General features: G+C 45.1%; 1 protein-coding gene across 2 annotated transcripts in view; it reads left to right on the forward strand.

Annotated features, from left to right (window-relative positions):
• ANO2 (anoctamin 2) overlaps positions 1-27,221 on the forward strand; it is a 170,017-nt gene that overhangs the window by 117,956 nt on the left and 24,840 nt on the right. For both annotated transcript variants that reach the window (XM_087934259.1, XM_026701966.2), the window contains 5 exons: positions 4,513-4,714; positions 10,451-10,562; positions 16,954-17,011; positions 19,747-19,847; positions 23,827-23,975. In XM_087934259.1, coding sequence (XP_087790385.1) covers positions 4,513-4,714; positions 10,451-10,562; positions 16,954-17,011; positions 19,747-19,847; positions 23,827-23,975 — 622 coding nt within the window. The remainder of the gene's footprint in view (positions 1-4,512; positions 4,715-10,450; positions 10,563-16,953; positions 17,012-19,746; positions 19,848-23,826; positions 23,976-27,221) is intronic.

Here is a 27,221-nt window from a genome sequence, read left to right on the forward strand (position 1 = left end):
GGATGCTCCAACCATGGAAGTTTTTAAGAAGAGATTGGACAATCATTTGTCTGAAATGGTACAGGGTTTCCTGCAGAGCAAGGGGTTGGACTAGAAGACCTCCAAGGTCCCTTCCAACATTCTGTTAAAAGAAGGTCTTCAAGGCCTTATGAAAGACCAGCGGGGTTAGGACAAGTCTAGTCTCTGAGGCAATAATGTTCCATAGGGCAAGGTCACCAACAAGAAAGCCCTCTCTTCCTAGATCCACCAGAGGACACTCCCTGGTGGACAGGATGTGGAGCATACCTGACAGGATGGGGAGATACAGCCAGGGAGAGGCTGCAAATAACCCTGCCAACTACTGATAATGGAGCAGGCCTTTCCACTCTCATGGCCTCATACTCTGCACAGTCTTTCCTAGCTGCCTTCCCTAACATCCTGCCTGCAAACATGGCACCCTTTAGTCTTCCTCTATGTCCCTCCCAGGAATGGGGGGTCTTTACTGAATTCCAAGCATCCCCAAATGATTTCTAGAAGTTCTTATTAAAAATAGATAGGTATGATCAAAAGGCAAAGGTCAGACAAGGCCAGCCACACAAAGGCTCAGCTTTACTCCTGGTCTAAAAGAGGGATGTCAAACTCGATTTCATTGAGGGCCACACCAGGATTGTGTTTGTCTTTGGGGTGGGTGTGGCCAGCTCAATGTCACTCATGTTGGGAGACGCCTGTGGGGGCCCGGGCACTCTGCCAGCGAAAACGGGCTCCCAAGCTCCGTTTTCAGCTGCGTCGGCCTCCTGCAACCCTCTGCCAGCCAAAATGGATCTCGGGAGGGCTGCATGCAGCCCCCAAGAGCTCTGTTTTCAGCTGCAACAGCCTCCTGCAACCCTCTGCCAGCCAAAATGGATCTCGGGAGGGCTGCATGCAGCCCCCAAGAGCTCTGTTTTCAGCTGCAACAGCCTCCTGCAACCCTCTGCCAGCCAAAACAGAGCTCGGGAGGACTGTGTGCAGCCACTGTGAGCTCCGTTTTCAGTTGCGATGGTCTCCTGCAACCCTCTGCCAGCCAAAACAGAGATTGGCTGAGCTATGTGAGGCACCTCAGGCCAGTCCTTTGCTGTTTCCAGAGCGGCCCGTGGACCAGATCTAACCACCCCATGGGCTGGATTCGGCCTGTAAGCCTTGAGTTTGACACCCCTGGTCTAACAGAAGAGCTTTTCTCTGCAAGCTGAGACCATTGTCTTTTCCAAGCTGGTTTCAACCCTTGGTCACTCTTTTTTTCCCCTCTTGGCAAGCAAGCATGCACACACCGCCTCTTTCGAAGTGCCTTTTTGTTCCACTTCACCTTACCTGAGTTGGCAATTCCTGAGAATAAAAATGATGGACGTCCCCCTGAAAGCCACATATGGGATCGTTTTAAGCAGGGCTTTAAAAAAATAATAAAGGCTCCAGATTTATTTTTCTTGTGTTGCCCCATCACCTGCGTTGAATAAGCAGGAGACTTGCTGAAGTTATGGGACTTTACCTTTTGACCAATAGAGGAGCAAGGGCCATAAATTATATTCTCACATAAAATGTCCTGGTGTGAACATAAACAGTTCCCTTCAGCTTCGGCTTCGGCCCAAATATTATGGCAAGGCTAAGAGGGTAGGCTTCTGGCTGATTGATTATATTACCATTAATCCAAAGGAAACAATCTGTTCTTTTCACTTTCAGGTGTTTGAATAAATACCTTTAAATCACCTGGACAGCCATTAGTAGCCTCAAGATTGCGCACGATAAAAGCCACAGCCTCTTGAACAAACCTTAACCAGCCAGGGTGGATCTCTCAGCAGTAGAAAGCAAGAAGATCATTTAAGCTAGTTGGGTGGGATCCTAATTGTGGAGGGGGTTTCTTTTTTTGGGGGGGGCGGAATCACAATTTTGTTATGGTTATTATTGCTGTTAATTTGTGAGATGTTCCGTCCATCTAAACAGGTTGTGCCAAAGTTAGATTGTGCCTTTGTATTCTTTACTGAGACATGGAGCATTTTCTCCATGGTGGATGGAGCTGGGTGGTGCTGGATCTTCTGCTTTTATTTTGCGAGTTGCTTCTTCGCTCTGCCCATGTATCATCATCATTTAACCACCCCATAATCCCTTGTGGGGTGGAGTCTGAGCAACTGAATGGAGCTAGCAGAGTGTTTAGAATAGGATAGAATAGAATTCCTTATTGGCCAAGTATGATTGGACACACAAGGAATTTGTCTTGGTGCAAATGCTCTCAGTGTACATAAAAGAAAAGATACATTCATCAAGAGTCAAGAATCATAAGGTGCAATACTTGATGATAGTTATAGGGTACAAATAAGCAATGAAATCATACTAGGAAATGCCCTTCCTGTCACCAATGTGGAGTTTTGTTCAGCAGACATATTCCCAGTGTGCCCAGAGAGAGAAATATCTGCCTCTACCTAGGATCGAACTCACAGCCTTCTGATAGAGTCTCCACCTCTAGGCCATCCCACCACTTCTTTCTGCCCACATATGGAGTTATATATTTGCCACTTAGTAACATCAAAAAGGGGGGGTTGTCTGAAATAAATTGGTAATCATAATAAATATGATCTGGTGTAACCCTTTGGGAGGAGTTGCTCAATGTAATAATTTTTGCCCTGCTAATCAACCTTTAAAAATCCTTGTTTAATAGCTACCCAACTAGGTTTCAGGTTTTCACTCTATCCAATGGGCAAATATTTGTTATATCCATATTCAGAAGGATAACCCTGTTTGTTTAGGAGCTGTGGTTAGAATGCAGTATTTGCAGGTTAACTCTGCTCACTGCCAGCAGTTCGATCCTGATTGGTTCAAGATTGGCTCAGCGTTCCTCCCTCCCTCCCTTCTTCTTTTATTCCCTTTATATTCTCCTCCCTGGTGGTGCAGTGGTTAGAATGCAGTATTTCTAACTCTGCCACTGCCAGGAGTTCAATCCTGATTGGCTCAAAGTTGACCTTCCAGCCTTCCTTCCTTCCTTCCTTCCTTCCTTCTTTCCTTCCCTTTCTCATTCTCCTTCCTGGTGGTGCAGTGATTAGAATACAGTATTACAGGCTAACTCTGCCCACTTCCAGGAGTTCAATCCTGACTGACTCAAGGTTGACTCAGCCTTCCATCCTTCCGAAGTTGGTAAAATGAGGACTCAGATTGTCGGGGGCAATAGGCTGACATTGTAAACTGCCCAGAGAGTGCTGTAAAGCACTATGGGATGGTATGTAAGTAAGTGCTATTGCTGTTGTTTAGGAAAATGGATAAGCTCTGTAGTAGGAATATTACCAATAGAGTCTCTGCTTCTGGAGCAAAACAGATGGACAATGGATTTAGTCAAATGGAAAACAAAGGAAAAGTTACAGATGCAGAAGATTTTGAGTGAAAGTCTGTGTCCTATGAATATTATGGTAGCAAGCAGACAATTGTAATTAGCTAGCTAATAAAGAGGCACCTTTCTATAGTCTACTTACAAGGCACCCTAACACAAGCAAGAGCATTTTCTATTGCTGAAGAATATAAGAAGCTGCCGAATTGATCATGGAATCTTCCAGGAATAATGTTTTTCCTCTTTCTTTAACCCCATCATTATTCAGCCATGATCACTGAGCTCCATAAGAACATCTATATCAGTGATGGCTAACCGTTTCAGCTTGGTGTGTCGAAAATCGGGAAAAAGTGTAGCCTTCCTCGGGTCGTGTGTCACTTCAAGAAATATCAATAATTTGGTAATATTTGCAGCCCTAATAAAGAAAGAGTTATATTTTTAATATTTTTATTATATTTATTAGTTCAGAAAGCTAAAAGTTTTGGAGATTTTTTTTGGAGGGTTTGCATGGTGCTCTGTGAGGATGGTGAGAAGCAAGAACTGCAAGAGCTGCTATGGAGGCAATTAAAGCTGAGAGGAGCTGGAGAGGGGCTGAATGCTGCAGACTAGACATCCAAGCGTTTTACAGTGGGAGAGAAGAAGGGAGAGCCACAAAGACAGAAATGCAGATTTTAGTATTAATTGCACTTACAGGACAGCCACCCGATGCTGCTTATCGTGAGCACTGTGTCTGGTTGTTGTGGTGCAGTCCTCCTGCGATGTTTATGACGGACTGGGCTGGGGTGATCACACAGGGCTGTGAAACTCGTCTCCTGGTCTCAGGGCTGCAGGTGCAGGATGTGGGGATCGGAAGGCCACCTTACAGGGCTGTGAACCTCATGGATCTCCTTTCCTCCTGTAGCATTCCTGAGGTAATGAAACTGACAAACCTCAATTTATGGCGGTTAAAACTGGTTCTCTGCTGCAAAGATCTCGCGGCAGCGGTGGCACCACGCCTCCACACAACAAGCAGAGAGCAGGGATTGGAGCAGAGCACAGGCAGCCTCTAAATGTGCAGGTTTTCCCCACACCAACAGGCGTGTCAGTCAAAGTGCCTCGGCATGTCACGAGTGACACACGTGTCATAGGTTAGCCATCACTGATCTATATAGTACATACATCATTCTATTAATATTTCCTTTCTTTTCCAGATTTCACTGACTTTTTCCATAGTCTTTGGTGTGATTGCATACCGGATAACCTTAGCAGCCGCACTCTCCATGAGCACCAATGGGTCATCCAAGTCCAACGTGAGAGTCACCGTGACAGCGACAGCAGTCATCATAAACCTCGTGGTGATTCTAATCCTAGATGAGATTTACGGAGTTGTTGCCAAAAAATTGACCGAAATGGGTAATGCTTTTTTTTTTTTTCTGGGCATAAGCAACTTATCATAAGCAAATGTCTTCCTTCCAAGGTGTTCTTTTTTACCTGATCTTATTGGTGCACCCATTTGCACTTACTAAGTTCTTGAGCATCTAATGGAGATTCTCATTCTTCCAGGTCATGGTTGTCCCAAAGGTGCTTTTTCACGAGGCTTTCTGGTTTTTCTTTGAAGACCTTTCGCTTCCCATCCAAGAAGCGTCTTCTTTTCTGAGCTGAAGAAGCTTCTTGGATGAGAAGCAAAATGCCTTCAAAGAAAAACCAGAAAGTCCAGTTGCCTCTTGAAAAGAACACCTTTGGGACAGCTAAGTTTTTAAAATAGAAATGCTTGGGCAACCAAAAGGGTTCAGGGTGGCCTCCATTGAACTCTTCTTCCCCAATCTTGTTGCCAAAGTTGAGTGGTCCTCAGTCCTGACGTATACCAGTAACTGTCTGGGGGAAAGACCAGGTCCATACATGAGGGTCCAATTAAATTGATTGATTGATTGATTTAATTTATATTGCCACCTATTCGCCCATGGCGACTCAAGGTGGCTTACACATGGAAACTATATTTAAAACAAAAAATAAAAAAACAATAAAAAGTAACAAAAAGAATCCAATAAATTAATAAAGTACAATAGAACAACTCCCATCCCCCACCCCGATGACAGCAGATCACATGAGCCATTTGATGGGCTCCATCCCGCTCTGGGTTCCCCAGGCCCGCTGGCAGAACCAGGTCTTCAGTGCCTTCCGGAAGAGTATTAGAGCGGGGGCCATTCTAATCTCTGGGGGCATGATGTTCCAGAGAGAGGGAGTCACCACAGAGAAGGCCCTTCTTCTGGGTCCCACCAGGTGTATCTCCCTTAGGGATGGGACCTGCAGCATTCCTTGCCTCTTCTCTCTGGTGGGTTGGGTGGATGTGACCGGCAAGAGATGTTCCCTCAGATAACCCAGTCCCAAGCCATGAAGGGCTTTAAAGGGGACAACCAGCACCTTGAATTGCACCTGGAAGCAAATCGGCAACCAATGCAGCTCCTGCAGGAGAGACGAAACATGTGAACACCGGGATCTGCACAAAACCATCTGCCCGCTGCATTTTGCACCAACTGGAGTGTCCGGATGCTCTTCAAGGGCAGCCCCATGTATTTGTAGAACACATTGCAATAATCAAAATGGGAAATGACTAGGGCATGAGTGAGTGTCAGTAATTGCTACTCATGCACAGGAATCATCTCATCTCACCTTAGCACCTGTTTAGAGTTTGATAAGGGTCAATAAAATTCAAGGGAAGTTGGCCTTGGTCCACTTATAGGGATGCTAGGCTGGTTCCTCTTTTCAATACAGCCCCCAGATTCTGCCACACGTTCTCCTACAGTGGCAAAACCCATCTTTTGTCCCTTCACATCCGGGCCTTTGCTGCGGCATCGCCTTCTGCCTTCCATTTTTGCCAGCTAATTTTCTCTCTCTTTGTGCTTTCTTCCTCTTCTCTTTGCTTTGGTCTTTTCCTTGCTTGCTTGAAATCTATTTTGAGTTTGTTCAGGTACTTCTTTTCTAAGGTGTGGGAAAAGAAGGAAAAGTTGCTGCCTGGGGATCTTGAGGATGTCATGTTCCCATGGAATGTCCCTTGTTCAGCACGTGGTCACATAGCTTCTCATCAATCAGGATCCTACTGTTGTGGCCTGTCCACCATTGGCCCCTCCAGCAGCTGAATCAGAGGAAGAGGAAGAGGTGTGGGAGTCAGAGTCAGCATCAGGGCAACCTGGGAGCTCCAAGGGGAAAGAGGGAATGGAGTTGGCAGAGAGATAGATAGAGGTGAAGCCTGGGTCACCTGTCAGCCCTCAGATGGAGACTCAACAGCCCCCAGGTCTGGAGGTGGCTGATGTGGAAGAGGGGGAACAGTTGGGTCCAGTACCTGATGGACGGCTGCACAGAAGGCAGAGGAGAGGAGAGCAATGGAAATCTATGGGCCGGTCCTTGGGACAGAAGAGCCAGGTCTGGAGGTGGCTGATGAGGAAGAGGAGGAACAGTTGGGTCCAGTACCTGATGCATGGCTGCACAGAAGGCAGAGGAGAGGAGAGGAGAGCAGTGGAAATCTATAGGCTGGTCCTTGGGACAGAAAAGCCATTGCTACTAGTGAGGCTCCACCTTAGCTCTGGGGATAAAAGGCAGGGGAAAGAGATGAATAGGTGTGGCAAACAATTATTCGTCTTCCAGCCAGACGGACTTGTTAGCCTGTGAGAGAAACATTTTGCCAGGGCTGCAGGCATTCCTAATTAAAGCAATCTTTTGAGTTCACGTCAAAGGGTGTGTCATGTTTGTGGAGCTCAGTCAGAACACCTTCCAGCAGACTGCTGGGAATAGTACCTTTAGTGAAGATATTTGTGACTGTGAGAGAGAAAGAGAGCAGCAAAATGGGCAAATACAAGTCAGTAAATTAACAGAAGGCCTTCATCTGACACTAAAGATGAATTAATTGTACCTCACACAAGAAAAACTAATAATTCTTCTTTATTAAGATGCTTCTATAATTTTGTAAATTTTAATCCATGGATTCTGTAAAGGGGAAGTTTTAAATAGAGTAATTTATACTCCATAGTGTTTTTTTTAATGAAATCAGTCTCTTTAAAAAATAATAATAATTACATTTTACTTCAGCTGAAGGGGAGATGCAGTCCTTCCCTACCCTGTTTCAGACACCCACAGCATGAAAATTCTTGGAAAAAATAATGTCGAGAGTGGGGTTTAACTTATTAGTAAATATTTGTGGCTAACACGTAAATTAAAGGCTATTGCAACGGTCTGTTAAATTATTCCTTTAAAAACCTATCATTTGTGTACATAATTGGAATGCTTTGGGAAGAAAATTATGAGAACATTTCCCAATCATGCTTTAATAAGCATGAAAATAAAATTGCCAGTGTTTTTTTTTTCTTTTGGTTTTCCCAAGAAGCAGATTGCAACAATGTGCTTCTGCTCATGCAGATCCCCTTATAGGACTAGATCTTGATGATTAGTTTTAGACAGAACAAAAAGGAAGGAATCACTTCAGTTTCTCCCAATCTTCTCTGGTCCAACCATAAAAAAGAGGAGAGAGGCTGATCTAAGATGCTTCACCCCAAGGTGTCCTTATAAATGTTCCTCAATGCACCAGACATCCCTTCTGCCATATATTCTCATTCTTTTCCTCTCTTCATTGTTCCTTCTCATTCTTCCACTAATGGAATTCTCACTCTAAAAACTTGGGTCATAGAACCATAGAACCATGGAATCATGGAATTATAGGACAATAGAACCATGGAATCATGGAATCATAGAACCATAGAATCTTGGAAACATAGAACCATAGAATCAGAGAATCATGGAATCATAGAACCATAGAACCTTGGAAACATAGAACCATAGAATCAGAGAACCATGGAATCATGGAATCATAGAACCATGGAATCATGGAATCATAGAACCATAGAACCATAGAATCATGAAATGTTAGACTCATGGAATCATGCCCCAAGAACATGGGTAGAGCAGGGCCCTCAACTGAGAAGGAGCAACCATGTCTTTGTTGGAGGTTGTTGTGGAGCTGAAGAAGAGAGATGTTGGACTTCTCCCAATCTCCTCTGGTCCAACTAAATGAAAGGGAGGAGGAAGGCTGATATAAGCTACTTCACCCTTATGAGTATTCCCCAATGCACCAGGCATCTCTCTTGCCATATATTCTCCTTCTTTTCTTCTCTTCATTGTTTCTTCTCATACTACTTCCACTAATGAATGAAAGGAATTCTTACTCTGGAAACGTGGGTCATTGAATCATAGAGCTGGAAGGGACTTTGGCGGTCTTCTAGTCCAACTCCCTCTCTAAACAGAAGTCCTTAGTTATGCCATCCTGGACCAATGATTATCCAATATTTTCTTCAGAGTAAGGCCAAAAAACAAACACGATCACATGAACATATGTGGAGCAGGGCCCTCAACTGAGAAGGAGCAATTATGTCTTTGTTGAAGGTTGTCATGGAGCTGAAGAACTAGGAAAGATGTTTGACTTGGAAACAGAAGCATCCCTGTCTGAAATTGGGGGCAGGGGGGGAGCAGCAGAGAAACAGACACAACTCACATAAGATGAATTTAGGTACCACCACTTAGTCCTAGGGCCACAGAGGTCCTGAGGATTTTCTGGGTTTTCCAATGTCATACATACAGAATCATGTGTGCCCGTTTGGTCTAGTGGTTAAGGTGCTAGGCTAGAAATCAGGAGACTGTGAGTTCAAGTCCTGCCTTAGGCCTGCAAGCCATCTAGATCAGTGACCCCCAACCTTTTTTGTGCCACGGCCCGGTACCGGCATCACAAAATGATCCGCGGCCCGGTACCGGCATCAGCACGCATGACAAGGCAAGGCGAGCCAAGTAACCGGCCAGCCAGCCGTCCCCTGCTTCTCCTCGCCACCTTCAACTCCTCCTTTGTACCTTTTTTGTGCTTTCTTAATCCCCTCCGCCATCGGGACGGCTCTTCATTCGAAGCCGCCCCCCCCCTTCGATGAAACTAAGGCGTGAGGATTCCTTCAGGACCCAAACGCCTCTTTCCAACCAGAAAAGCTCACCCAGAAGCACTTTCTCGTCGAAACAAGATGGCGGTGCCCAGTAAACCAGCGGCCCGGTAGAAAATGATCCACGGACCGGTACCAGTCCGGGGCCCGGTGGTTGGGGACCCCTGATCTAGATGACTTTGGGGCAGTCACTCTCTCACAGCCCAACTCAACCCACATGGTTGTTATTGGGGGAAAATAAGAAGGAGAATAGAATGGAATAGAATGGAATAGACAAGACTAGAATTCTTTTTTGGCCAAGTGTGATTGGACACACAAGGAATTTGTCTTGGTGTAAATACTCTCAGTATACATAAAGAATTCATTTGTCAAGAGTCAAAAATCATAATGTACAACACTTAATAATAGTCATAGGGTACAATAAGCAATCAAATCATATTAGGAAATAATCAATATAAATCGTAAGGTTACAAGCAACAAAGTTACAGCCATACAGTCACAAGTGGAAGGGGATGGGTGATAAGGAGTGATGAGAAGATTAATAGTAAAAGTATTCCAGGGTTTGTAAATAGTTGTACAGTGTTGAGGGAATTATTCGTTTAGCAGAGTGATGGCGTTTGGGAAAAAAATGTCCTTCTGTGTAGTTGTTCTGGTGTGCAGTTCTCTATAACGTCGTTTTGAGGGAAGGAGTTCCAATAGTTTATGTCCAGGATGTGAGGGGTCTGTAGATATTTTCACAGCCCTTTTTTCATTCTTTATGTTTGTCACCTTGACTTATACAGTAATAAAGCTGGGAAATAGTAAAATAAAAAACAAATAAAATAAAATAAAAACAAAATAAAATAATAAAATAAAATAAAAAAATAAGTGTTTAGTTTGTGCAAACTAAGTGTGAAGCCAGCAATTAATCTTGTATAGCTTGTAAAAGAACATGCCATGTCTTGTTGGAGCCTGGTATCGAGACACCTTCATTCCCTGCAAAATCTTTTCTTTTCCAGAATAAAATGAAATTAGGATTCTTTAAATGACAGTATATAGCTTGACTAAATCAGAGTATGACTTTTCGAAATCCAGATTCTGTATTTTCCTGGAAACTGCAAAACTATCATTGCTTTGTTTGTATCACTGGCATGAGTAACGCTTAACAAGTTTTCTTTCCTTCATGTTTTCTTCATGGCAGAGGTTCCCAAAACAGAAAAAACATTTGAGGAGAGGTTAATTCTGAAGGCTTTCCTGCTGAAATTCGTAAATTCCTACGCGCCCATTTTTTACGTGGCATTTTTTAAGGGAAGGTAAGTCGGATCAGATTTAATAGCATTTGGTTTTAATACATGGCCCCAGTTCGGCTTGTTATTGTTGTGATAGTTTTACTATGTGATGCTCATGGGCAGAGGTGGGATTCTACCTGGTCAGTCCGGTTCTATAGAACCAGTTGTTATGATTCTGCGCAGTTCAGAGAACCGGCAAATTGCTCCACTGGCTGGCCCCGCCCCACCCTGCCCCACCCTGCCCCACCCCGCCCACTCACTCCTTACCTGGCATGAGCACCATTCAACTTGCCTGCTATTTTTCCTTTATTTTCCCCGACCATCAGCTGTTTTGCTGTACCGGGAGATTTAGATTTAAATCATTGGATTTCTTGCTTTCTAGCTAATCTAAAACTAGAGCTGAGCCTTCCTTAGGACTGAAGCTCTATTTTTCAGTGCAGACTCAGGTAGCAAATTGCAGAATGGTAGGTCTCTGAGTGAATCTGTGATTCTGTGAGCAATTCACTCTGTCTGTCTGCTTTGCCTGATTTTGGGTAAAAGTTGCTCTTTTTTTTTATAAAAAGTTCATTATTTACATACATGGTATGTTGTGAGTTAATTTTGTGAATTTGCTTGTAAGCAAATTATATATATGACAGACTCAGGCAATAGATTGCAGAATGGTAGATCTCTGAGTAAATCTGTGATTCTGGGAGCAACTCAATCTGCCTGCCTGCTTTGCCTGGTTTTGGGTAAAAGCTGCTCTTTCTTTTATAAAAAAAATCAATATTTACATCAATATTTATAATATCTACATACAAGCCACGCCCAGCCAGTCACATGACTACCAAGCCAACCCACAAATTAGGCCATGCCCACAGAACCGGTTGTTAAGAAATTTGAATCCCACCCCTACTCATGGGGTTGTAGATTTTAACTGCATTTATAGTCCTAGGCTTACGACCACAAATGAGCCCAAAATTTCCACTGCTAAGCAAAGACAGTTGTTAAGTGAGCTTTGCTCAATTTTAAGACCTTTTTCCCCACAGCTGTTAAGCAAATCACTGCAGTTGTTAAGTGATGCGTGTGGATATTAAAAGAATCTGGATTCCGCCATTGATGTTGCTTGTCAGGAGCCAGCTGAGAAAGTTATAAAGAGTGATGACCTGACAGGCAGCTGTCATAATTACAGGCACCTGATTTTTTTTATCCCATGACTGTAGGGAGTTGTCACAATTCTAAGTGTGAAAAACCAGTCATACATCACCTTTTTTTTCCTGTGCCATTGTAACTTTCACCAGGCCAAAAGTCTGTGGAGATTCTCAGTCATCCAGGACAGGTCATGGTTGTCCCAAAGTGTTTTTCAAGAGGCAGCTGGACTTTCTGGTTTTTTCTTTTGAAGATGTTTTGCTTCTCATCCAAGAAGCTTCTTCAGCTCTGACAGAATAGCTGGGAATGGAAGGATTTATATTCCTTGCAGACAGCTGGCCATTTGCATCCTTCCCTCTAAGAGGAAGGAATATAGGAATATAAAGGAATATAAATATATAAAGAAAGGAATATAGGAATATAAAGGAATATAAATATATATATACACTGCTCAAAAAAATAAAGGGAACACTTAAACAACACAATGTAACTCCAAGTCAATCACACTTCTGTGAAATCAAACTGTCCACTTAGGTAGCAACACTGATTGACAATCAATTTCACATGCTGTTGTGCAAATGGAATAGACAACAAGTGGAAAGCATAGGCAGTTAGCAAGACATCCCCAATAAAGGAGTGGTTCTGCAGGTGGTGACCACAGACCACTTCTCAGTTCCTATGCTTTCTGGCTGATGGTTTGGTCACTTTTGAATGCTGGTGGTGTTTTCACTCTAGTGGGAGCATGAGACGGAGTCTACAACCCACACAAGTGGCTCAGGTAGTGCAGCTCATCCAGGATGGCACATCAATGAGAGCTGTGGCAAGAAGGTTTGCTGTATCTGTTAGCGTAGTGTCCAGAGCATGGAGGCACTACCAGGAGACAGGCTAGTACATCAGGAGACGTGGAGGAGGCCGTAGGAGGGCAACAACCCAGCATCAGGACCGCTACCTCCGCCTTTGTGAAAGGAGGGACAGGAGGAGCACTGCCAGAGCCCTGCAAAATGTCCTCCAGCGGGCCACAAATGTGTATGTGGCTGCTCAAATGGTCAGAAACAGACTCCATGAGAGTGGTATGAGGACTTGACATCCACAGGTGGGAGTTGTGCTTATAGCCCAACACTGTGCAGGACGTTTGGCATTTGCCAGAGAACACCAAGATTAGAAAATTCGCCACTGGTGTCCTGTGCTTTTCACAGATGAAAGTAGGTTCACACTGAGCACATGTGATAGACATGACAGGGTCTGGAGATGCCATGGAGAACGTTCTGCTGCCTGCAACATCCTCCTGCATGACCGGTTTGGCAGTGGGTCAGTAATGGTGTGGAGTGGCATTTCTTTAGGGGGCCATAGAGCCCTCCATGTGCTCACCAGAGGTAGCCTGACTGCCATTAGATACCGAGATGAGATCGTCAGACTCCTTCTGAGACCATATGCTGATGCAGTTGGCCCTGGGTTCCTCCTAATGCATGACAATGCTAGACTTCATGTGGCTGGAGTGTGTCAGCAGTTCCTGCAAGACGAAGGCATTGATGCTATGGGCTGGCCCGCCCATTCCCCAGACCTGAATCCAGTTGAGCACATCTGGGACATCATGTCTCGCTCCATCCACCAACACCACGTTGCACCACAGACTGTCCAGGAGTTGGGGGATGCTTTAGTCCAGGTGTGGGAGGAGATCCCTCAGGAGACCATCTGCCACCTCATCAGGAGCATGCCCAGGTGTTGTAGGGAAGTCATATAGGCACGTGGAGGCCACACACACTACTGAGCCTCATTTTGACTTGTTTTAAGGACATTACATCAAAGTTGGATCAGCCTATAGTGTTTTTTTCCACTTTAATTTTGAGTGTCACTCCAAATCCAGACCTCCATGAGTTGCTAAATTTGATTTCCATTGATAATTTTTGTGTGATTTTGTTGTCAGCACATTCAACTATGTAATGAACAAAGTATTTAATGAGAATATTTCATTCATTCAGATCTAGGAAGTTTTATTTTTGTGTTCCCTTTATTTTTTTTGAGCAGTGTTTAATATATATAATATATATAAATACATAAAAGAATATAAATCCTTCTATTCCCCACTATTATGCCAGAGCTGAAGAAGCTTCTTGGATGAGAAGCAAAATTTCTTCAAAAAACAAACAAACTAGGAAGTCCAGTTACCATCTGAAAAAAGCACCTTTGACACAACCATGAAACTGAGTGACTGAGAATCTCTACAGACTTTTAGCTATACAATTTGGGATGAACACGCTTGGAATGGTATGGGAGTAGGAATGGATTTCCAGAGGGGAAAAACATTGCAGACTACAGGAACCATTTACACCACTCAGGTGAGACCCTGAGGACACAGATAAACCTCCAAGTGGCCTCAACAACCCGCTAAAAGTATGCAAATGACCATCTATCTGCAGGGAATATAAATCCTTCCATTCCCCACCATCCTGCCATAGCTGAAGAAGCTTCTTGGATGAGAAGTGAAAGGTCTTCAACAGAAAAACAAAAGGAAAGTCCAGTTGCCTCCTAAAAAAGCACCTTTGAGTTTCAACAGGCCACTGAACGGGGGGCTGAATGCCACCTCTGCATCCGTGGGATGCAGGCGGCACACGAAACCACACCCGCTTCCGGTCAGTGGAAAAATCTCTCTCCAAGGAACCAGTCCCTGGTGCCCAAAAGGTTGGGGGCCACTGAGTAAGGCCTTGGGCCAGTCCCCTTCTCTCAGCCCTAGGAAAGTGGCAATGGCAAACCCCTTCGGGAAAAACCTTGCCAAAAAACTTGCAGAGATGGTCTGTGAATCGGACCCAACTGGACCCAAGGGGGGTTGAAAAAACCAATTGCAAAAGTTTTAACACTGTCCATCAAACAGATCTTTGCGTATCCTGATCTTTCTTTCCCAAAGTGTCCGGTGGGGGGGGGAGAGGAGGCTGGGGAAGAAAAAAAGGGAAGAATCACACACTTGGAGGAACTGCAGTTCACCCCCAGGCATGTGCTGTTTAGTGTGTGTGTGTGTTGGGGGGTGTTTCTTGGATCCATCCTAGCCCGCCGGGAGAATCAGAGAAACCTTTCTCTTTCCATCCACCGAATTCCTGGCATCGTCTTCCTAAGGACATGAAATGTGCATGGGGTTTTCGTGCCGAGCAGAAAGCGGACTGCCTTTGTTTTCCATGCCAGATATCTTGGGAGGTCTGAAAATGTCACCAAGTGGGCACGTGGCCATCCACAAATTCTCCTTTATTTTTTTTTTATTTTTTTTATGGGCTACCCCATTGAAAGTCTGAGCTGCAGAGCTACACCTGGGCTTTAGTTTTCAGATAACAGATAATCAGAGTTGGAAGGGAGCTTGTAGAACATCTAGTCCAACCCTCTGCCCAAGCGGGAGACCCTACGCCATTTCTGACAAATACCAGTCCAGTCTCTTCTTGAAGGTCTCAAGTGATGGCGCTCCCACAACTTCCGAGGGCAACTTCTGTTCCATTGGTTAATTTTTCTCACTGTCAGAAAGTTTCTCCTTATTTCCAGGTTGAATCTCTCCTTGTTCAGTTTCCATCCATTACTCCTTGTCTGGCCTTTGGGGGCTTTGGAAAATAGCTTGACCCCCTCCTCTCTGTGGCAGCCCCTCAAATATTGGAAGACTGCTATCCTGTCTCCCCTGGTCCTTCTCTTTACTAGACTAGCCAAGCCCAGTTCCAGCAACCGTTCTTCATATGTTTTAGTCTCCAGTCCCCTAATCACCCTGGTTGTTCTTCTCTGACTTTTTCTAGAGTCTCAACATCTTTTTTATAATGCGGTGACCAAAACTGGATGCAGTACTCTAGGTGTGGTCTTACTAAGGCTTTATAGAGTGGTATTAGTACTTCCATTGATCTTGACTGTATCCTTCTGTTAATGCAACTTAGGATTGCATTAGCTTTTTTGGCTGTTGCTGCACACTGCTGGCTCCTATTTAGCTGGTCGTCCACTAAGTCTCCAAGATCCCTCTCACAGTTACTGCTATTGAGCCTGGTTTCACCCAGTCTATATGTGTACTTTTGGTTTTTCTTGCCTAAGTGTAGGACTTTACTTTTCTCTACATTGAATTTCATTTTGTTAGATAGGGCCCAGTGTTCTAGTCTGTCAAGATCCATCTGGATCTTGAGCCTATCTTCTTGGGTGTTAGCTATTCCTGCCAGCTTAGTATCATCTGCAAATTTGGTAAGTTCCCCTTCTATTCCTTCATCTGTCGTTAATGAAGATATTTTCCAGGGTGGACATCTGCTTTGGAGGATGAGGAGTTTCCTTTCCTTGCCGGAAACGCTGTGCTTAAATCAGGCTTCCAAACCATTTTAGGTTTTCCTTCTTTGGAAAACCTGTTAAAATCATCCTCTTCAACTTGCCCATTAAAGGAGCAACAGGATTTCGGCAGAATCACGGTCAGAAAAACCAGACAGGAGGCTGCAGGGGATCCTGGGAAGTGATGGATGTACCTGTAAAAAAAAGCCTAGAAACTTACATCACCGTTCCCAAAAAAATTTTCCCCAGGGTTTTCTACCTGCAGATGGCCCTGTTTCCCCACGAAGTTTGCTTGCTTGCAAAAAATTGAGGGTTTGCAGCAGGCTGCCTCCCCTAATGGAAATAGCTGCTGGGATAAACAGAAAGACTTGGCCCCACTGTTTTTAAAAAACATGTCTATGGAGATTCTCAGTTATCCTGGTCATGGTTGTCCCACAGGTTCTTTTTTTCAGGAGGCAACTGGACTTTCTGGTTTTTTTTTTCTTTGAAGACATTTCACTTCTCATCCAAGAAGCTTCTTCAGCTCTGGCAGGATAGTGGGGAAAGGAAGGATTTATTATTCCTTGCAGACAGCTGGTCATTTGCATCCTTTTAGAGGGTTGTTGAGGCCACTTGGAGGTTTCTCTGTGTCCTCAGGGTCACCTGAGTGGGGCTCCTGGTTCCTGTAGTCTGCAATTTTTTCCCCTCTGGAAATCCATTCCTACTCCCACACCATTCCAAGGGTGTTCATCCCAAATTGTATGGCTAAAAGTCCGAAGAGATTCTCAGTCATCCAGGTTATAGTTGTGTCAAAAGTGCTTTTTCAGGAGGTGACTGGACTTTCTGGGTTTTTTCTTTGAAGACGTTTCGCTTCTCATCCAAGAAGCTTCTTCAGCTCTGACTGGATGGTGGGGAATGGAAGGATTTATACCTTGTGTTTATGTTTTTTAAAAAACCACTTTTCTTTTATAGAAGTATATAATCACGGGTATATTTTTCTGTTACTGATTTCTCTCGTATATCTGTCTGTCCTCAGGTTTGTGGGACGCCCTGGGCAGTATGTCTACATGTTTGCTGGTTACCGAATGGAAGAGGTAATTGCTCATACAGGTAGTCTTTGACTTACAGCTGTTCATTTAGTGGCCATTCGAAGTTTGCAACGGCACTGAACAAAGTGACTCAAAACCAGAGCTGGTTATTCATCCAGTTCTGACCAGTTCTGGAGAACCAGCAGTGGAAATTTTGAGTACTTCGGAGAACCGGCAAATCCCACCTCTGACTGGCCCCACCAACCCCACTTATTCTCCACCTCCCATTGAGTCCCAGCTGATTGGCTGGGTCTTTTTTGGTTGCCCTGCAGAGGAGAACGGAGCGGGAAAGCAGGTTAGTGGGGTGGGGAGGGAATGGAGATTTGGCAGTATCCTTCCCCCGCCAGGCCCACCAAGCCATGCCATGTCCATCAAGCCGCGCTCACAGAACCGGTAGTAAAAAAAATTGAATCCCACCACTGTTTAAAACCATTTTTCACATGCAGTACCCCCGCTATCTTCACTTGATCAAAATTCAGATGCTTTGGCAATTGACTCATATTTATGACCTTTGCAGCGTCCCGGGGTTAATGTGATCCCCTTTTGCGGCCTTCTGATGAGCCAAGTCAATGGGGAAAGCCGGATACCCTTAACAGCCCTGTTAGTAACTTAACATCTTCAGTGATTCACTTCACAACTGTGGCAGGAAAGGTCGTAAAATAAGGCAATACTCACTTAGGAACTGTCCTGTTTAGCAACATAAATGTTGGGCTCAGTTGTGGTCATACGTCAAGGACTAATCTTCTACACTGAGCATTTTTTCTGTTAAAATCTATCTGAACTTTCATGGCTCTGCTGCGATCCCTGAGGTTATAATTTCCAAACCTTGTGGTTAGCATTATGTTACCAGCGTAATGTCAGAAACATCATCGGAATTAAAATTAAATTAAATTAAAATACTTGCTGAAATTGATTGACAATTGACTCAAACCCCCCAAAATTGGTCTTTTTTTTTTTTCCTTCTTCTTTTCTAGTCTTTCCAGTCATTTCTGGCTTCTCTAGAACGATTTCAGCAATAAAAACGCTACAGAAACATTAAAAATACCCAGCATTATGCATGACTTGAATCGTATCTGATCTGTTCTCCCCAACCCTATTAAGCATAATTATGGAGATTATGAGAGGCACTTGGTGGTAGTGGTTAAAGCACCAGGCTAGGTACCACATAGCCACAACATGGCACAACACAGGAGAACAAAACCATCAGGATTAGATTCAGCCGTCCATCTGAATTTAAAAGACAAAGGCCACTCTGTTGAAGACAACAAGGACCACATTTTGGACAGAGAGGACCACTGGTTTGAAAGAGGGGTCAAAGAGGTCATCTATATCAAACGCAAAAGTGCTTTTTTTCCAAGAGGCAACGGGACTTTCTTGTTTTTCTTTGAAGACATTTCACTTCTCATCCAAGAAGCTTCTTCAGCTCTGACTGGGGTTTTGGTGTCCACACCCAGACACACACTGAGCAATGTGGTATGTGCAGTGCAATGCAGTGAGCCACATGCAGAGCTGTACATTTGGGGAAACAAAACGCATGGCACAACACAGGAGAACAAACCCACCAGGACAAGATTCAGATGTCCACCTGCATTTAAAAGACAAAGGGCCACTCTTTTGAAGACAGCAAAGTCCACATTTTGGAAAGAGAGGACCACGGGTTTGAAAGAGGGGTCAAAGAGGCCAATCTATGTCAAAATTGGAGCCCTCTCTCCACAAAGGGGGAGGGATATGACATCTTCCATCTCCAGTCTACAACACAGTCGTGTGATGAGCCAGGGTGGGATACAAAAGCAACAAAGTCACAAAAACAGGTGAAGTCCCTTTAACTTGGCTTCAGAGCTCCAATTATCATTGACTGGAGAAAAAACTCCTCCACAAACAGTTGTGAAAAGGAAGAAATTCCATTCAAACTCAAAATACATATAAATTATAAATAGAAAAAACAACACAAACCACACTGAAGCGATTAATGAGACAAGGCAGGATAAGGGCTTGAAGACGTCCACAGATATCAAAATACACTCACTGGGAAGGATGCCAAAACTCAGATAAGAACTGAAAAACTAGAATTATTTCACACTTTGCTTCCAGCACTGGGCCATGTGCAGTTTGTCCTTTTAAACAACCCTCAAAACTGCAGCCCATGAAGGGGATCAGGGCCCCTTCCTCCCCCGGAGACCACGCCACTCCTGTTTCTCCCTTATCCTCTCCTCCCTGCGTGCCCTAGGATGAAGAGGGGATGGGCCTGGGTCTTCTTCTGAACGCCCATCCGGCCTGTGCCCTTCCCCAGTTTCCTCCACAACATCAAGAGCCACACTCCCAGTCCCTGTCGGCTGTTTCTCCTTTCCCTCGGAGTCAGACTCCAACAGGGGCATGACACAGTCCTTTCAGCAGTTCCAAGAAAGCTCCACACCCATTTGCACCACTCAGGAAATACAAATAAACCTCCAGGTGGCCTCAACAACTCTCCCAAAAGAACGCAAATGACTAGCTGTCTGCAAGGAGTATAAATCCTTCCATTCCCCACCAACCAGTCAGAACTGAAGGAGCTTCTCGGATGAGAAGCAAAATGCCTTCAAAGAAAAAAAAAAACAGAAAGCCCAGCTGCCTCTTGAAAAAGCACCTTTTGGTTAGTTTGGAATTGTGATGCTTTTAGTTAGACTTAGGTGTTGCATATACACTGCCAGGAGATTGTTGTGCCTGATTCTCATGTCTCCCTGTGTGTTTCTTGTCCATTGCAGTGTGCCCCTGGGGGATGCTTGATGGAACTTTGCATCCAGCTCAGCATCATCATGTTGGGGAAACAGCTGATTCAGAATAATATCTTTGAAATAGGCGTCCCGTAAGTATTTCAGCTGCTCTCTCCCTCTCACTTTTTTCTGTGCCACAAGACTGGAAACATCAGCATGCAGTACGGGTGGGCCTGGTGGCACAATGGTTAGAATGCAGTATTGCAGGCAAACTCTGCCCACCACCTAGAGTTCGATCCTGTCTGGCTCAGGGTTGACTCAGCCTTCCATCCCTCCGAGGTCGGTAAAATGAGGACCCAGATTGTTGGGGAGAAATAGGGTGATTCTATAAACCACTTAGAGAGGGCTGTGGAGCAGTGTGAAGCAGTCCAAAAGTCTAAATGTTATCTATCTATCTTCCTTCCTTCCTTCCTTCCTTCCTTCCTTCCTTCCTTCCTTCCTTCCTTCCTTCCTTTCTCATTCTTCTTCCTGGTGGCGCAGTGGTTAGAATGCAGTATTGCAGGCTGACTCTGCCCACTGCCAGGAATTTGATTCTCACCGGCTCAAGGTTGACTCAACCTTCCATCCTTCCGAGGTCGATAAAATGAGGACCCAGATTGTTGGGGGCAAGAGGCTGACTCTGCAAACCACTTAGAGAGGGCTGTGGAGCACTATGAAATGGTATACAGGTAGTCCTCAACTTACAATGGTTCACTTAGTGACCATTCAAAGTTACAATGGCACTGAAAAAAAGAGATTTACGGACGTTTTTCAGTTACAATCTTTGAAGCATCCCCATGGTCGTGGGATGAAAATTCAGATGCTTGGCTACCGGTTCACACTTATGACCGTTGCTGTGTCCCAGGGTTATATATGATTGCCTTTTATGACCTTTTGACAAGCAAAGTCAATGGGGAAGCCAGATTCACTCAACAACCAGGTTACTGACTTATCCACTGCAGTGATTCACTCAATGACTGTGGAAAGAAATGCGCTAAAATGGGTCAAAACTCCCTTAACAAACAGAAATTTTGGGCTCAACTGTGGTCATAAGTCGAGGACTACCAGTATAAGTTCAAGTGCCATTGCCATTGCCCTTTTTGTGGGTTCGGAGGCCTGGACCATTGGCTGGCCTCAATGATACAGATAGTCCTCGATTTAACAAGTGAATGATATGGTGGTTAAACGAATTTGTTCTGGCCCAGGCTTCGTCAAACGCAACGAAACACGAGCTTGTTTGAACAGCAAAACCTATTTTAATGCAACACTGAGAATTACTTTCATTTCCAGCAGAACTAATTATAAAGAGTTCCCCAAGATAAGCCCACACTTGTCAGTGCTGGGGAATGCTGCCAAAAACAGAAGTCTCCAAAGTAATTATGACAGAACTCACTCAAAGTATCAGAAAAAAACGACCAGAGTATGCAGAGCTTCGAAGGACTTGGAATCTATTGAATTACTTTGCTTCCTGCAAAGAGTTTGTCGTTGAGGTCTGACTTTTATCCCTTATGGGAGGGGCAATCACCTCCCAGCCTTACTCTCAAGTCACCCCTTCTGCTTCAGCTGCTCTCACCTTCTAGCAGCTCTGTGCACACACACACTGGGAGCAGGCTCCCCTGGGTCCTCTGCCTCGCTGCTGCCAGACTCCAAAGGTTCCAAAGGCAACACCCTACTCCCAGATGATCCTGGTCCCATCCCTGCATCGGACACAGGACCCTCATCCAAGTCCTCTCCAGACTCCCTGACTGGTCCCCTTTCTTCCTCACTGTCCAACTCTGCTGCCATCTGCATTGACTGCCATGAACTACAACACGAATCTGATTTGACTTAGAAGCTCCTAGGAAGGTTGCAAATGATACCCCCACTATACCCTGCAATGCTACAACCATGGTTTGCAGAGTGCCATGGTGGCATAGTGGTGAGACTCTGGTACTGCAGGCTACTTCTGCTGACTGCCGGCTGCTTGCAATTTGGCAGTTCGAATCTCACCAGGTCAAGTTTGACTCAGCCTTCCATCCTTCCGAGGTGGGTAAAATGAGGATCCAGATTGTTGGGGGCAATATGCTGACGTTGTAAACCGCTTAGAGAGGGCTGTAAAGCCCCATAAAGCTGTATATAAATCCGAGTGCTATTGCAATTGCTATCCTAAATACTGTTCTGTCCTAGGCCTCACCCAAAAGCACTCAGTCAATTCGAAGCCCCGGCAAAAACCTCTTCATTTACAATACTGTGAATTAGTTTATTCACAGTCAGCCAACGGCTTGGCACACATTCACGCAAAGGTGGACTAATTATCTCCAACTGATAGCAATCCTGGAATGCTGCCCAGTGAACAGTTCCACACTCACTCTTGGCACGGAGAACTGAGAAAATCCACAATGCTGGGACAAACACACGACCAAAACAAGCAAGTTGTTTCCTGCAAAAGGCCCCTCCCCTTTTGCTCCTCCTTTAATCCTGATGGGAGGGGGCCATTCATCATCCACCTGTGGCCTTGCTCCCAGGTCGACCCTGAATCCTTAATTGCTCCTTTCTTTTAGCAGCTCTATGCGTGCGCAGGCTGGGAACTGGTTCCAACTGCTCCCCAGCCTCACGGCTGTCTGAGCCCAAAGGCAGCTGATGACTGCCAGACTGCCCCGGCCCCATCTCTGCCTCTGATGCAGAACCCTTGTCCAAGCCTTCCTCAGCCTCCAAGACTGGCCCAGGTTCCTCCCCAACCTCCTCACTACTGTCCGACTCTGCCAACTGCCGGCGGGTCACAACAAATACACGCCATTTGCCAGGTGCCCAAATTTGGACCACATAACTATGTGGATGCTGCAAGGGTTTTAAGTGTGAGAACCGCTCATAAATCCTTTTTTTTTTTCCAGTGCCATTGTAGCTTTGAATGGCCACTAAATGAATGCTTGGTGTGATGACCTGGGGCATGGCACAAAGGCAACACAGTCAGATAATCAATAAAAGTCTCTTGATTATCTCCAACTTTGCCCCCAATGTCCAGGTTACCTTCTGGCTGGAGAAAAACTCTCCCGGGAACAGCCTTTGACTGCAGAAAATTAGCTCCAAAACATTGTCAACACAAACTGTAACTTTAAGTCCAATCAAGCCAAACTGAAGTACTTAGTTTGGCAGGGAAGGAGCGAGAATTTCAGACTTGAAGGCACAGCAAAACTCACACGATTGGGAAGAGGCCAGGAACACATATAAGCTACGACAACACAGGATAAAGTCACGTTTGCTCCCAGCAGCCTGCCATATGCAGCCTTTCCACATGTAGCCTGCCACACACAGCCTGCCTTTATCAACTGTCTTCCCAGCTGCAGCTAATGAAGGGTATCAGGGCCCTTTCCTCCCCCATAAGCCATGCAACCCACATTGCTCTCTTCTCCGTTCCTCCCTGCATGCCCTAGGATGAAGAGGGGGTGGGCCTGGGTCTTTCTCTGAACTCTCTCTTCCTTGTTCTACCTCTTCCCTGCTCTGCCCAGCCGGACTTTGCCCTTCCCCAGCCTCCTCCACAGCCAGCGGAGCCACACTCCCATTCCCTTTCAGCTGTTCATCTTCCTCCTTGGATTCAGACAGGTGCATGACAGCTTTGTAAGTCAAGGACTACCTATACATACACACCTAAATACATAGATCCCTGTGAGCTTTCTCCTGGAATTCTCAAGAGAAGGGTGGTTACCATTATTTTTAAAAAAATGGATCATTTTCATGAATTGTTCCCCTCTGAATCACCTGATTTAATTTCTCGAGATGCTTTAAAAAAATGACCGCACAAAAGGAAGCAGAGTAAAAGTGTATTATTGGAAGACTTTCAAAAGGACATCCGCGTCAGTGGATTTTAAAAGCACGCACGCACGCACGCGCGCGCACACACACACACACACAAAGAAAGAAAGCTGGGGCTTTCTAAATCACAAACGGTAAGAATTAGCCTGTATCTGTGGTGCCAGATGGCACAGAGAGAGAGAGAGTGTGAGAGAGAGAGAGGGAGAGAGAGTGCAAAGCTCTGTCGTGCACAAAGTCCCTTAAAAATAGAATGATTCCCCCGCCCTTCAATTGAGTTAATGGCATGCTGTTTTACATTTCCAGGAAATTAAAGAAACTGTTCCGTAAGCTAAAAGACGACCGGTCGGAGCAGAAGGAAAGCCATTCAGATCCATCTAAGCAGCCTCAGCAATGGGAGCTGGATTACGTCTTGGAACCATACACGGGGCTGACCCCGGAGTACATGGAAATGAGTAAGATTGGGGCATCCATAAATCCCTCTTCGCTTTCCCTCAAAACCTGCTTGTCCAAGATTTAAGACATCCCCGACTTCCCTTTGTCGTAACTCCCCAGTGTCAGGCTGTCCAAAAAACGCATCCTTCGTACTGTATGTGCAATAAACGGTTCTGTTGGACACGTACCTTCTGGAGCGTGGAGGGTAGAAGCTCCTAGAGGCAGAAGGCTCAATTGATTTCATTTGATCTGATGACCTTAGATCAGGGGTGTCAAACTCAAGTCCCGTGGGCTGGATTCTGCCCATCAGGTAATTATATCTGGCCCACGGGACCAACCTGGAAATAGCAAAGGACCAGCCCGTGGTACCTCTGGCAGCCAAAATGGGCTACCAGAGGGACGTGCATGCCAGTGGTGGAATTCAAAAATTTTTTTACTAACAGTTCTGTAGACGTAGCTTGGTGGGTGTGGTGTGGCTTGGTGGGCGTGTCAGGGGAAGGATACTGCAAAATCCCATTTTGTCCCCACCCCACTAACCTGCTTTCCAGCTCCGTTCTCCTGTGCGGGGCAACCAAAGAAGAGCCAGCCAATCAGCTGGGACTCAATGGGAGGCAGAGAATAGATGGGGGCAGAGCCAGTGGTGGGATTCAGATTTTTTTACTACCAGTTCTGTGGGCGTGGCTTGGTGGGCGTGGCTTGGTTTGGTGGGCGTGGCTTGGTGGGCATGGCAGGGGAAGGTTACTGCAAAATCACCATTCCCTCCCCACCCCACTAACCAGCTTTCCAGTTCTGTTCTCCTGTGCAGGGCAACCAGAGAAGACCCAGCCGATCAGCTGGGACTCAATGGGAGGCAGAGAAGAGATTGGCCAGCCAGAGGTGGTAGTTGCCGGTTCTCCAAACTACTCAAAATTTCCACTACCGCTTCTCCAGAACTGGTCAGAACCTGCTGAATCCCACCTCTGGCACATGCCTCCCCGCTGTGTCCCATTTTCAGCCTGGATAGCCTGTAGCCCTCTGCTGGCCAAAACAGGGCATGGGGGAACACGCGAGCCGCCTCCCCGTGCCACATTCTGGGCGGCAGGGTGCTGCAGGAGGCATCCATCTCATCTCCCTCCCCTCCACTGGCCCACAGAGGAGAACTACAATGCTGATCTGGCCCTCGAAGAAATCCAGTTTGACACCCCTGCCTTAAATCAACCTTCAACATGCTGTGGAAGAAGGAGGCTGGGATCTCTGGTTCTTGTAGTAGAAGGTGGCCTTCAGATTTGGCTATTCCTTTTAAGATCAGTGTATCTCAACCTTCACAACTTGTAAGACATGTGGACTTCAACTCCCAGAATTCAGCAGAAGTCCACCCATCTTAAAGGTGAAGTCCACACATCTTAAAGCTGCAGGTGAGAAGCCTGTTTTAGATGTGTCTAACAAAGAAGAATAAACAGCCCTATGATTTTCCTTGGCTGTTTGAATGAAGGAGAGCGGTTCAGCATAACTGGGATCCATTTTGCTTCTGCACTAAAAGTATCTGTCTGTTTCTTTTCATTCTTTTTTTTTACAGAATTAAAATTCTTATTTATGGGGTCCTTGGTGCTCTCTGAGCTTGGTTGTTTTCTTGCAGATGTTTCATTACCCAACGAAGTAACATCATCAGTGCTAGAGGGAGAGGGGTTTGCTCTCAGTTTATATACCAGTGGTTTGCCCTCTCAATGTTGATGGGAGTGTTCTTGTTGGTTCCTTGATTAAGCTGTTGTTTACTGTTTGTTTGTTGCCTGAGCTGGCAGTTCCTTAATTGGATTTTTGTTTACTGCTTAATTATTGATCTAGTATTAATCTTGATGTTAAACTGCACATATCTTGTTGATTGCTGGTGAGGAAGCATTTTGGTCTTTTTGTTTCTTTTTTATTTTATTTTATTTTTATCTCTTTTGAATGATATGTAGATGTTGTTTTATCCCTATGTATCTGTTGATGGCTGATTTGTCTGAGTGCCAGGCTGCACAAGTTCTAAATATTCTGAAATATATATATATATATTCCTGAGGTACTTTTCAGAGGAAAATTACCCCTGAGGGTTTTTTAATGTCATGTTTCAGCAGCGGATGGCATTAATATAAATATAATGTAAGACTTGTTTTGACATTTTGTGAGGAACTGTCAGAAACATGTGTCTTTTTATGGCACACCTTTTCTTTCCTTTTGTGTGTGTGGCTTTTTGGCCAGAAGACAAGGAGGTGAGGTATTCTGCTGGGGATCTGTGCCAGAGCAAATAAAATCTGGCAAATGTTGCAAATGTTCTCCTTTGGAAATCCTACATATTTTAAGCATCTGGCTTTATATTGTTCTCAGGGCAAATGTCTACTAATAATCTTCCATTAATTGAGTAAAAGTTCTCTTCAGGTCAAACAGGTAGTTTATGCTGGAAGGCATTAATTCCGCTCAATAACCGTTTGAAATCAAAGTGTTAATTACCTAATTCTCCAAACTTGGGAGATAGTTTAAAGTCCATCTCACCGTTGTCAGGAAAATAGCAAGGGAAGCACCTTTTGGGAACAAGGAAGCTTCTAGCCAACACAGTACCTGCTAACCCAGTTGTCACCAACCAGTGGGCTGGGGACCATTAGTGATCAGTGAGAAAATGTTGGTGGTCTGCTTCTTTCTTCTGCTGCTTTTGGCTGCACGCAAGGAAAGCAGCAAAAGTCTTTCTTTCTCTCCCCCCAACTCCGCCAGAAATGAGTCTTTGGGACCCTGCAAGGCATCCTGCTCCAAGAGGCTGTGCTGGCATGACAAGTCTCACAAAGCCTCATTTCGGGAAAAGTTTGGGGGAGAGAAAGAAAGACTTTTGCTGCTTCTGCTGCTTTCCTTGCATAAAGCCAAAAGTCTCTCTCTCTCTGTCTCTCCCCAAGAATGGAGCTGGAGACGGTATCCTGTGATCTGAAATAAAGAATGACCAATCGGTAGGAAAATAGGGTGGGGAATTTTCCTGAAGACATTTTTTGCAATTTTCCCAGGGTCCACAGGATTTAAAATTATGAGTTTGGTGGTCCCTGCGGCCCAAAAGGTTGGCGACCCCTGTGCTTGTCAACTTGTCAACACAATCCTAGGCTGTATCAACAGAGGGTTAGCAACAAGATCACAGGAGGTGAATAGTAAGCCTCTATACCAGACTTCCCCAGTCTTTCCAGCTTTGCAAACCAGTTGGGGGTGGGGAGAGATGTTTCCCTGCCCAGCTCCATTTGCGTGAGCCACAGATAAGCATGCCCGCCACTCAT

This window comes from Pseudonaja textilis, chromosome 5 (genome assembly GCF_049901715.1).
Source record: "Pseudonaja textilis isolate UNSWEBS1 chromosome 5, rPseTex1.2, whole genome shotgun sequence".
NCBI lineage: Eukaryota > Metazoa > Chordata > Lepidosauria > Squamata > Elapidae > Pseudonaja > Pseudonaja textilis.